At 33.8% G+C, this 13,003-nt stretch overlaps 1 protein-coding gene across 1 annotated transcript in view; it reads left to right on the forward strand.

The window, feature by feature from the left end:
* Positions 1-13,003, forward strand: part of Eea1 (early endosome antigen 1) — a 138,153-nt gene that overhangs the window by 113,769 nt on the left and 11,381 nt on the right. Inside the window, exons 19-22 of the mRNA XM_015482943.2 lie at positions 1,094-1,424; positions 1,901-2,002; positions 3,760-3,954; positions 7,713-7,895. Coding sequence (XP_015338429.1) covers positions 1,094-1,424; positions 1,901-2,002; positions 3,760-3,954; positions 7,713-7,895 — 811 coding nt within the window. The remainder of the gene's footprint in view (positions 1-1,093; positions 1,425-1,900; positions 2,003-3,759; positions 3,955-7,712; positions 7,896-13,003) is intronic.

Below are 13,003 nucleotides of genomic sequence, written 5' to 3' on the forward strand. Positions count from 1 at the left end.
GGAACTCTGGTGATGTCACCACTCTGCTATGGCGGGCCCCAGGCTCCTTGCCAGAGTGTCCGAAGGGAGGGGTGGGACTGGTCTGTCTCTGGTTGGTTTCAGCTCCCGGTTTGCTATTTCATGAAGGCTTGGCGAGAGACCTCTTCCTAGAGTCCCTGCACCGCTCCTGCTGCGCTGCGCCTCGGAGGCTATCCGCCCTGACGCGGGGCCGCGTGCAGGCAGCCGACAGTCGCCGAGTCGCATGGGCAGCGGCTGGCGGGTCTGGACCTCTGTGCTGCGTGGCGGAGATTCACTCATCTAGCACAGACTGTCACCTCCAAAAATCCTACCGATTCCCGGCCGATCTCTCTTTAGTGGAATTTTGCTAGGAGTTTCTCAGCAGGTCGAATCTAAGCGTATCCATGCGTCTCTCTGAGCCCGTTGTTGAGGAGGTACTGAAAGCGCTGCCTCCCCTCTCGCCGCCATGTTGGATCCTCCCCGATTCATTCTTGTAGCTTATTCATTCTGGTATAAAAAGGCTATATTAGAGGACAAATGATAACAAATCACTCATGTAATCAGCCAGGTTGTATGTAGGGTTAAATAAGTCATTTGTTTTCTGTTTTTGAAATTAAATATTTCTTTTATTTTTTCTCTGTAATAACTATTTTGATGTTTAAGACCTATCAAACACATCTTATATTTTATGTTTTCAAGAAAGGAGGCAAATTTTCCTATGTGCTTAGGAACTGACACACTGAATTAGGTGCTTTAGGCTGCATGGAAAACCTTTCTGTTTTTGTAAACCCTATAAAGTTTGCAATATGCAGTTTGCTTTGAGGCTCTATTGTGGTAGACAAGACTGGATTAAGTCAGGAGGCTTAAAGGGTTTTGATTTTACTACTTAGTTATTTAACTAGGGGAAGTCTTCTACATCTGCTAAATGATTTGGTCAGATGTTTTAAGGTATTTTTCAGTTGCAATTTTATGAAATTAAATTATTTTTACTTATGAACTATATACAAGAAAACTTAAGAGCTCAGTAATTATTTATGATTAAGTTTGAAGAGTGCAGTATGCATTATTTAAAAAAATTTTTTTCTTAAATGTCTAGTGTATCCACTACAAAATTGGATCTACAGAAAAAATCTGAAGCCCTTGAAAATATTAAGCAAACGGTTACCAAGAAAGAAGAAGAAAAAATGATCCTGAAACAAGAAATTGAAAAGTTAAATCAAGATGCAAAGATGCAGCACAAGGAATTAAATAACAGAATTCAAGCAACAGTAACAGAATTGAAAGAAGTGAAGATGGAGAAAGAAACTCTAATGACAGAGCTTTCTACAGTGAAAGAGAAATTATCAAAAGTTTCTGATTCTTTGAAAAACTCCAAAAGTGAATTTGAAAAGGAGAATCAGAAAGGAAAAGCTGCCATATTAGATTTGGTTAGTTGTTTACATTTATTTTCTTAGGTAAAAATGATATCTTATTTTAAATATACTTTTTTTTTTTTTTGCTTAATTTACTGTTGACTATATCTCCCATCCCATGTGATTATTTCTTAATCTATTGGTTTAACATTTTATTTTTAAAACTTTCTTGTTTCCATTTTCTTAAAACACATTGTTCTACTTTAAAAATGGAAAAACTAATTATAAGCATTGTAAAATGTGGTTTCCAAAGTGTTCTAAAATATTCTCTAAATTATTTTATTGTGACTGTTAGTTGCTGCTAGAAACTCTAAGCATGTTGTTTCTTCCCCTTTACTCCTATTATATTCACCTGTTTATATCATGGGAATGGATAAGCCTGTCCCATGCTTTTAGGTTACTTTCTTATATGTATCTTACTAAGCTTATAAAACAGACTATTTAAAGTCATTACAAATATTTTCTGTGTAATATAGTTTCTCCCTTTTTAGGAAAAAACTTGCAACGAATTAAAACATCAACTTCAAGTACAAACAGAAAGCACACTAAAGGAACAAAATGAATTGAAAAAGTCACTTGAAAAGGAGAAGGAGGTAAATTTTAAAATTAATATTTGTGTTCTACATACCACTGAAAAAAATTTAAGCTAGTTTAAAATAAGAGACCAAAATAAAGAAATGTAATTCATAAAAGTAGAAAATTGGGTCAATTAATGATAGTTATAGTTAGATAATTTAGGTTAAGAAACATTATTGTGGCTAAAAAAAATCTTAATAGACTTTCCATAGAAATGACTTTTTAAGAAGTATTTGTTTCATGAAAATTCATATTAATGATATATTGATAATGATTAGGTAATGGTCAAGAGATATTTCTATGGTTAATGTTTCTGTTGTTCTCTAGCTAAACACACAAACAAATGAGTAAATAACTGGGCATAAAGTTTAGTTGTTACTCTTTGAAGAAATAACGTTTAGCAGCTGGAGTCAAGCATGCAGCTTTCTAGAAAATCTGATTTGATAATTTGTGGTCCTGACGAATGTGTGATATTATTGTATTTTGTTTTTTAATTGATAGAAGATATTTGCTTTATAGATTGCTAGCCATGTAAGTGGTGAAGTAATAGTGGTTTTGTGTCTAAACTGTGAATCAAAATTGTCCAAATTTATATCCAGGCTATGCCATTTATTATTAGCTATGCCAAATATAATAAAATCTATGTCATGAAGTTATTGTTAAAAATAAATGGGTTACAGTAAATGAATGGAACTTGAGAATATTATGCTAAGTGAAATAAGCCAATCCCAAAGGACCAAAGGCCAAATGTATCCTCTGATATTCGGATGCTAATTCACAATAAGTGGGGGAGGGCAGAGAATAGAGGTACTTTGAATTAAACAAAGGGGAATGAAGGGAGGCCAGGGGCTCTGGGGGTAGGAATGATAGTAGAATGAATCAGACATTATTACTTTCTGTGCATATATGATTACATGACCTATGTAACTCTACATCATGTACAATCAGAAGAATGAGAAGTTATACTCCATTTAAGTATGATGTGTCAAAATGCATTCTACTGTCATGTTATAACTAACTAGAGCAAATAAAAAAATTTAAAAAGATAAATGGGTTAATATATTTGAAGTACAGAGAATGCTGATTATAACAAAGTGTTCATATTTTAGTTATTGTTTTATTATTGGTAATCACTATATAATCCTTATTGTTATACTGATTTCTGTTTTGAACAAAAATATTAGGCTGTACACTGGAAATAAACTGAGGCATCTGTATATAGCACTGAAACTTTTTCAAAAGTAACTTTGAATATGGCTAAATGCCCAAAGGTGATTCCTGGTTCTTAAAAAAGTATGCGTAAAACATGAAAATACAGCTGTGTCTGGAAAAGTAGGAAATAGTAATAGCTCAGCTTGACTGCACAAGATCTTCAGGATGACTTCTACATAATATCTAATTTTGAACAGAAACATCCTAGTGGATTATAAAAACAAAGTAGTAGCAAAATATGCCCCAGGTCTCTAAAGAACTGTTGTACAGTTTAATTTAATATCATTAGATAGATACTGAAATAATTGTTAAAAATACATTTTAGTTTCATCAAAAAAAATAGACATAATTAAAGAAAATTAATCTTACATGCCATCTAAGTGAAAAGCGTCAGTTGTAAAAACAACATGAAGGCAGGGATAGTTCTCTTTTGTTAATTACTAATTATTTGTGGCCAACAGACTCAGCAGTTTCTACCTAGAGGAATGTACAGCATGTAGTAAGAACTCAGTAAATGTGTTTTAATGAATAAATGAATATCAGATATTTCATTTTCTTCTAGACTTCTCATCAGTTGAAATTGGAACTGAATTCTACTAAGGGAGAAGTCATACAGGCTCAAAATACTTTAAAACAAAAGGAAAAAGAGGAGCAGCAGCTTCAGGGGAACATAAACGAACTAAAGCAATCAACTGAACAAAAGAAAAAGAAAATTGAAGCACTTCAAGGAGAAGTTAAAATTGCTCATTCACAGAAGGTATTGATAAGAAATTTGTTTACTTTTTGTAGGACGTAGGCAACTAAGATAACATGATTAATACAGATGAGTTGCAGCACAGGAAAGTTGATATATGCTCCAATTTTTCTAAGTTATTACATTTGATTATATGAGTAAATCTGTAAGTCTGGATTTCCATTCACCATAACCATGTTATCAGATAATTCCTCCTTTAAATTCTGGTACTAATCACTTGTCTGATAGACATGAAACTGCCTTTTTGTAAAATAACATAACTACCAATTAATGTCAATGCAATTACGTAAGTCACATTTCTAGCGTATAAGAAAAATTTAAGGGAATTCAAAACAAATCATCTTTATTAAGAAAAAGTAATAAAGAACAAAAATCAGTAGTATGAGATTTCACATGGCATATTTGATATTTTAAATAATTTCATAATGGTTTCCATTTCCAGTAAGAAATGCACAATTTATTGTTAAGCACCTCTTTTTCATTCTTAAATATGTCTTAGTACTTAGAGCTTTCCCCTGTGTCTTATATATATGAATTGGTCTTGGAGAAGAGAGACATAGACTCCCTACGATGGAGAATAAACAAAATGTCATGCCATTAAGAGTTGGCTGTCATACTGTTAGAGTAAAAAGAATCCAAATTTAAAAACTGTGATTTTCCATTTTATGTTGATCAGTGTTTTTGTAGCTCTTATGGAACTTTACAACAGAATAGTTTTCCAGTAATATAAGCAAGAGTAGACAAATTTTATTATAACAGATAATCAGAAGTCAGGGTGTAATTACCACAGTGTGCATATTTATTGCATCTTAGATATCTTAGGTCTTTTTTGTTTTTCAAAATCTTCTAGCTTCATATTCCTAAGTACTTCCTGAGAAGTTTTTTTTGTTAGAAGTTTGTTTTTATAGCATTATAACAGTGAATTTTTTAAAAAAATATAGCTATTTTAACATGTTTTTGTTTTCATTAAGTTATTAGATAAAATTTCTTTCTGATTTTTGAATTAAATATATTGACTTTTATATTAGTACATGAGTGCTAGAATAAGGAATCTATTTCTTAACTTTGAGGAGGGCAGCAGCCTTTTGAACTTTTGGGGAGCGCTAGATTCATAGTCTTCATAAGTTAGACTTGGAATTTAGAGTAACCAACTGGAGAATCTTTGTCAGGCTGAAACAGTTTGTGTTTGTTGAGGATCAGTGTAGCATCATGGTACAATAAATTTTAGAGCTAGGTAGATCTGAATTTAAATTTAGCTTATTGAGTTTTTTGTTATGTGATTTGACTGAATAGAAATAAAGGAGCAAGCGAGGAAAGCACTGAAATACTTGCAATAATCTAGATAGTAAAAGATGATGTGAACTGAAGTGTTAGAAATGAATGGTTTAGGAATACGTTTTAGAAGTTGAGTTATTGAGACTTTCTGATAGATTAGATGATGAGAGGTAATGGAAAGGGAAAACAGGGATAACTATATTTGGGTCTGTGTTCATGGATAGTTGGTAGTAGCTTTAAAAAAAATTTTTTTTTTTGTAATTGTAGATGGACAGCATGCCTTTATTTTATTTGTTTATTTATTTTTTAATGTGGTGCTGAGGATCAAACCCAGTGCCTCACACGTGCAAGGCAAGCACTCTGCCACTGAGCTACAGCTCCAGCCCCAGCCACAGCCTTTGGATATGTAGGGTTGCTGTGAGAAGTCAAGTGTCCTAGTTGAGATAGATATTTATGGATCATTCAGATGGAGAGGTCAGGAAGGTGCTTATATATAAGAGCCCAGAGTTTAGATGGAGAGTTAGAGCTGGAGCATAATTTTGGTAGTTACTTATAAATAAAAGGTACTTAAAGACTTGGGTCTGTTTGAGATCGTCAAAGGAGAGAGAGTACATAGAATAATAGAGAGCCAATTGTAGCTGGGAAGGAAAAACTTTATTGATCATTGTGCTCCACTATAACTCAGAAGACAGGTTGCCAAGAGAAAATAGATTTTATTCAAAGCTAGTCTTGAGGAATATAGAGGAGAACTTTTTCTTCCTCAAATCTCCATCTTCAGGGACTCAGAGGCACAGAAAGCTTTTGTAAAGAGGAAAGGAGGCACAGGGAAACTGAAGGCAGGAATTCTACATATGTTCATATAGTTAGGCTGTGTTAATCAGAAGTATGTTGCCATCTCAAGTGCCCATTAGGGCCTGGGGTGGGGGCAGCCTCTCAGCCTCCATTCTTAGTATCAGGTAGTTCAGTTTGCAAATTATAACAGTTTGGTGCTTTTAATTCCAAAGGGTTATGTTTCACAACGACCACAACTTTGGGGTTCAACAACATAGAGATCTAGCAGAAGAAAAGGGATGAGTAAAAGATTTTGAGAAGGCATGACCAGTAAGGTAAAAGAACCCCAAACACAGGATCCTCTGGAAACCAGGTTGAAGAAAATGCTTTTAGAAGGGGATATAATTAACTCTATCAATTAATGCTAAGAGAGAGGTCAAGTAAAATGTGGACAAAGATCAGACTATTGGATTTCAGAACATGGGGAACACTGATGACTTCAATAGCCATTTCGTTAAAGTAGTATATATATTTTGTAGAATTTTTAATTGACACATAACAACTATACATATTATGGGGTACAATATGGTGATTCCATACATAAATATGATATTTAAATGATCAAATTAATACTTCTGTCTCCTTAAATATTTATCATTTCTTCAAACTCCTTTCTTCTAGTTTTTTAATAAATTGTTGCAAATTATAGTCGCCCTACTGTGCTATAGAACACTAGAACTTAGTCCTCCTGCCTGTCCAATCTCTATCCTCCCTCCTCTACCCCTGTTTATCTTTCCTAGCCTCTAGTGACCACTCAACTGTTCTCTGCTTCTATGATAAGTCGTGTATTTATTTAAGTGCTTATTTTTCATTTTATACATATATTTTAATTGTCATAAGTTGTGCATATCTGTGTCCTTTTTTTTCCCTAGGGATTGAATCCAGCTATACACTTAGCTCATTTTTAGACAGTATCTTGCTAAGTTGCTCAGGTTGGCCTCAAACTTGCCATCCTCAGTCTGTCACCTCACTGGGATTACAGGTGTGGGTCACTGTACTCAGTATCTACCAAATATTCTTAAAGACTGAAAAGAAGTTGATTTTAGAGATGTTTTGATCTTTATGAGATTTTTTTTTCTGCTTTGATATTAATAAAGATGACCTGCAGAAATTTCCTAAGTTATTTTTGAATTTCCAAGTAGTAGAAAAAACATAACTTCAATACAACACCAATAATGATTTCTTAATTTCTTTCATGTAGGTTTCTTTTAGCTTAACCTTAAAATATATTATCTGAGGCATCCAGCATTATATCCTCCATCAGAATGTAGTTGTTACTCTTTCTTCTGAGACCTGATACTACTTCCTAGTTAAATCCATTTTTCCTTTGTTTAATCGGTTTTACATTTTATGGTTTTTAAGTTTATTTATTTACCTTTTTTGTGGTGCTGGGGATCAAACCCAGGACCTCCCACATGCTACGCATGCACTGGACCACTACACCGCAGCCTGTGTCTTTTTTGATTTTTTAAAATTGGGACTTGTTGGATTTTGTAATTGTTTGACTTTAGAAGTGTACCGTAAATTACTTTTTATTGAAGTAAAATTTTAGGTCACAAATGCAGTTAGCCTATTTTTAGAAATCTTAGTTGTATGAATTTCATTTTATGAATTTTAATATGCACACTGTTTCAAACAACTACTATATGTTTCAGACAGAGCTTGAGAATAAACTACAGCAGCAGTCAGCACAGGCAGCCCAGGAACTTGCAGCAGAGAAAGAGAAAATATCAGTGTTACAGAACACCTATGAAAAATGTCAAGAAAATCTAAAACAACTTCAATCTGATTTCTATGGGAAGGAATCTGAACTTCTGGCCACAAGACAAGATCTTAAGGTATAATAAACTATATTATATCTTAGAAACTCAGTTACTTGTTTATAGACAGTCATTAAATGATTCATTTGGGCACAAATGGGAAAGGGAAGGCTAATATTTGAGAAATATCATAATGGTTTTCTACTAAATTACTACATTTGGATTAGCATGCTTTATTTTTATTATTATTTTTTTTTTTTTTGCGGGGGTAGGATCCCAGAGATTGAACTCAGGGGCACTTGGCCACTGAGCCACATCCTCAGCCCTATTTTATATTTTATTTAGAGACAGGTTCTCCCTGAGTTGTTTGCTGAGGCTGGCTTTGAACTCTCAATCCTCCTGCCTCAGCCTCCTGAACCACTGGAATTACAGGCGTGTGCCACTGTACCCGGCCATATGTGAGCATTTAAAAATGAGTTATGCAGGTGTGGTGGTGCACACTATAATCCCGTGGTTTGGGAGGCTGAGGCAGGAGGATCGAAAGTTAAAAGCCACCCTTAGCAATTTATCGAGGCCCTAAGCAACTCAGCAAGAACCTGTTTCAAAATAAAAAAGATAAAAGGGCTGGGGATGTGGCTCAGTGGCTAAGTGCTCCTGGGCTTAATTCCTGTTACTGCCCCCAAATAAATAAATAAACAAAATAAATAAGTGGATTATATCTATCATAGTAGAATATTTCAGCATGTTAGTTTGTACACTATTAGTGTATCTAAGTGTTTTATGCTTTTCTTTGAAAATCACTTCAAAGATCTGCTGTTAGAAAATCATTTAATGAGTTTTAAATGTTAATCACTTGGGAAAAATGCCGACAATCTTGCTCTTGCTTGTCAGGCAATTCTGACTCTAGTTTTGTATATTTATCAACTTCCCTAGATTACTGAAATGCACAATGATTAAATTAGGAAGTTAGAGCTCAAATGAATCCTAACCTTAATTATCTAACAAGGTATAGAAATTTTATCCTTGGTAATACTATATTATTTGATAAAGTATATGTTTATTAAAATAAAGGATATGGAAAAAAGGTAAACAATTTTTATATAATATTAAGGTATCAATTCTCTAAGGGAAATGGAATATGTGTGTTGTCTCAGAAGTTTCAGTCAGTTTTTTTCCTCTCTATTTTTTCTTTTTCTTTCTTTCTTTCTTTCTTTCTTTCTTTCTTTCTTTCTTTCTTTCTTTCTTTCTTTCTTTCTTTCTTTCTCTTTTTTTGTTTGTTTTTTGGTAAGGTGAAATATGATGTTTTCTGTTTCTATCCTATGTTTGGGATTTGTTTATTTAATTTAAAGTGCACTACTGGAAAATTCTGTTGAAAAATCACAGAATGTTAAAATGTTTTAAATATATAATGTTTATATTTTATTCCAAGGCTCTTGTAGGGAAGACTTTATAAAGGAGGTAGGATTTGATTAGGTCCTGCAGGATATGTGGAATTTGAATATGCAGGATCCTAGAAAGGTCATTTTACTTAGAGGCACAGTTTGAGAAAAGGTGCCACAATGGGAATAAACAGGCAGGACATATAATTGTCTTGTTCAAGTGCTGGTTTATGTGTGGAATTTAGGTTTTAAAAAGTAGGATCTGAGAGCTGGGGTTATGGCTCAGCAGTAGAGTGCTCGCCTAGCATGCATGAAGCACTAGTTCAATCCTCAGTACCACATAAAGATAAATAAAGGTATTGTGTCCATCTACAACTAAAAAAAAAGTAGGCTTTAAATAGTGAAGTATCTTAGATGCCTAATAAAGATGATTGAACTTTATATTTGGTGGTGGGGCCGGGGAAGTAAAGTCTAAGCAGAGAATAAATGAAGAAAAGAGACTTTGGAAACTTAACTTGGAGTGGGTTGTCGTGGTAGGGAAATTAGCTAAGAGGTTATATCTCTTTCAGGAATGAATTGATTAGAACTAGGAATAAAGTTAATGAGGAAGGAATAGAAGAGATTAACCACACAGAGATGACACAAAGGGCTGAATGCATAGTAGGCTACAAGGAAAGTGAGAGAAGAAATGATAATTCATGATTTCACAAAGAATAAGAAATTGGGTAAAAGAACTGTCATAATGCCAATAGTACATACATATATGTACCTATATGTGACAGAAAGAGCAAGAGAGATCAAAAGATCAAAATAAGAAAGCATAAGAAAAAAAAATCACTTAACATTTAGGTGGTGTTAAATTGTTGTTCTTTTCTTCAAAACACTGTTGTAATTCAGGGAAAATTTGTGAGGGATTTTAGACTTAACCCAAAGGCATTAGGAACCACTGAAGACATTGCATAGATTTGTATTTTGGGTAAATGATTGGCTGCAGAATGAGGAAGGAAGATAAATATAGAGACTAGGGAGAAGGCTTTACAGTAGTCCAAGTGCAAGATACTTTTTGGGCTATTACTTGTTTGGGCTAGTAGTAGCAGTAAGGATGGAGAAAAGTGATTGAATTTGAAGGATATTGAAATGATAGAAGATTTGAAACTTAATGGTTGTAAAAGTCTTGTAGAAATCACTCTTTTCATATAGATAGATTATTTATCCAGAGTATAACCTAATAATGGGACTTATATCTCCTTAATCAATAGTTTTCATTATAAGCCATGTTTTTTATTATATCTGAAATCTATATTTCATATTAATAATTTCATACATGAAAGAATAATTCAAATGTAAATATGAGCAAAAAGAAAACAGAGGGCCAGTCATCTACAGTGTTTTAAACTAAGAGGCCTTGGCTAGATCTCTATTCTAAAGCTTGCTTCTATAGGTAAGGGCAGGCCTAACACTGTACAATAATAAAACATGGTCACATCTGTGTTCTTATTCAAAACTTCTATTCTTTCTTTCATCACCATTTTACTAGAATTTTTTTTAAACAAAAGATTTATAAATCCTGTATTAATGCCTTTAAAATGAGAAGTATATGAACTACTTAGGAAATTAATGTAAAATAAAGGATAAATACCTAGGGAAGTACAAATGATACTTATAGACCAGAATGAGATCATTACCAACCATTATTTTTCTTTTTCTTCAGTGATGTTATATGATCTTGTAGATAAGAGAGAGAGAAAAGGGAAAGATTCAGAACCTTGTGTGACATGATACCCATCTAAGTTAAGGCTGCTTGACCACTGTGGGATGACAGTGTGTACTTGGACACCAGTAAGATGGAAGACAGCCTGGCCTGATTTATGCTGCTGGATCACTTATGAAACACTTAAGTTTGTTGACTGCATATTTCAAATTAGTTATGCTGTATATATTTCTTGGTTGTCCAGGAAAGGTAAAAGTGGAATTTAATTGTAAATTTTATACCTTGAGTAAAGGGGAAATTCTAGGGTAGTAAGTTTAGGATTAAATTGAAATCTTTTCAACTTAGTACTCTCTCTTCTGTCATTTTATCATACGTCAACAAAAAGTAATAACTAAAATTGTAAAGGTTTTATTTTGAAAGGAGATTGGGAAATTTTGTTAAATAGGTAAAAATAAATAGCCACCCCACAATACTGCAGGAACTCTCTTTTGCTGAGATACTATAATGTGAGTGGCATGATCAGTGTTACTGTTGATAGTTGTTATACTCAAGGATTTCCTATTGCAGTGGGTATGGATATAGGAATGGGTTAAGACAATTCCAATAAAATCATGGAATGGGAGAAGGGGGCTTCTGAAGCTGAGCAGATAAGATAACATGGTTTATAAGAAATATAAAAAGAACATTTAAAATGCATGACCGTATGCCACAGAATAACATAGATGAATATTCAGAGGCAGGGGATAGCAATGTGTCTTAGCATCTTCAAAAGGACCTCATAGAACATTCCAAATTTGAGGTTGACTGTAAAGAACTAATCACTGGTTTCAAATTTTACAGGCCATGAGTTTAAGATTTTATAATCCATGTCCATTTTCAAATTTTTGTGGACGTTTTAGAATTTTTGTGGAATTCTCTGGAGTACTATTGCTTTCCAGACTCTGGTAAACCTTGGTATTCCTTAGTATTAGATTAGACCCTCTATTGCCTTATTCTAGTTGCAATAGACTTAATGGACTAGTTTTGCAAATTTTATTGTCTACATGTGAAGTCCCTCTTATGCTTCATGACATATAGGTAAGTTCCTAAATGTACTCTGGAGACTTCTGTGAACCACATTCCTCAGAGGGTCTCACACTCATTGTTTTCTGGTGCTTTTGACACATAGCAAGTGTTTCACTGCCCTGTATGATTTCATGTTACATGCCTATTTTGTTTTTCAGGCTACCTAGTCAATTCCTGTAAATTAAGCACTGTCTTATACCTTTCTCACTTAGTGGTTAGCTGGCTGATTAGTAAAGAGCCTTAAGGGGTTTATTGTCTGACTGGAAGTCATTAAAAATTAAAATTTAATTTATATAAGAAAGAATTCTGAACTTGGTTATTGATAAGGAGTAAACTTTTTTAGGAACCTTAAGAATCCCGATAAATGAGGTCCTCATTTATTTTTACTTATGTATAGTCCTAGTATTTTTACTCATTATATATAATCCTAGTCACTAAAGATCTTTTCCTTAATTATATTGTCTGCTGCCTTTTCAAAGAAACTGTATGACCCACGTTAGAAAACTCAGTTTCTAGATCTGGTGAAAGAGCATCTTGGAGTTGGTTCTCAGCCCCTGGTGTATGACAGCAAAAGCAGCTGAGAGTAGCACAGTTCCTGCCATTTCTTTTATTTAACTATCACCACATCTTCCCCCAAATGAAACCTAATTGGAGGTGGGGAGATTACCCTTTCTTCAACTTGACCTTCTCAAAGCGTTTGGGTCTTAGTATAGTCAATGATTGTGGTCTGTTAATTGACAGTAACTATTTGTACCACATAGGCAGTTGAGAGGATGGACTGGTATTCCTCTCAGGATATAGCCTCAGATGTTTGAATTTTTCTTTTGATTCACCTGATCAAATAACTATGAAACACTTTCTCTCTTTTTTTTTTCCTAAAGACAAAAAACCTTCTTATTTATCAAAGTTTTTAATATGTCTAAGGACCTCATATATCCTACAAAATGTATATGTGTACATAATGTAGCATTTAACTCTTTTAAAATTGTGTTATTTTGTATCTCCCCAGTCTTTTCTCTCCCCCCCCCCCC

Source organism: Marmota marmota, unplaced genomic scaffold (assembly GCF_001458135.2).
Source record: "Marmota marmota marmota unplaced genomic scaffold, marMar, whole genome shotgun sequence".
In the NCBI taxonomy this organism is placed as follows: domain Eukaryota; kingdom Metazoa; phylum Chordata; class Mammalia; order Rodentia; family Sciuridae; genus Marmota; species Marmota marmota.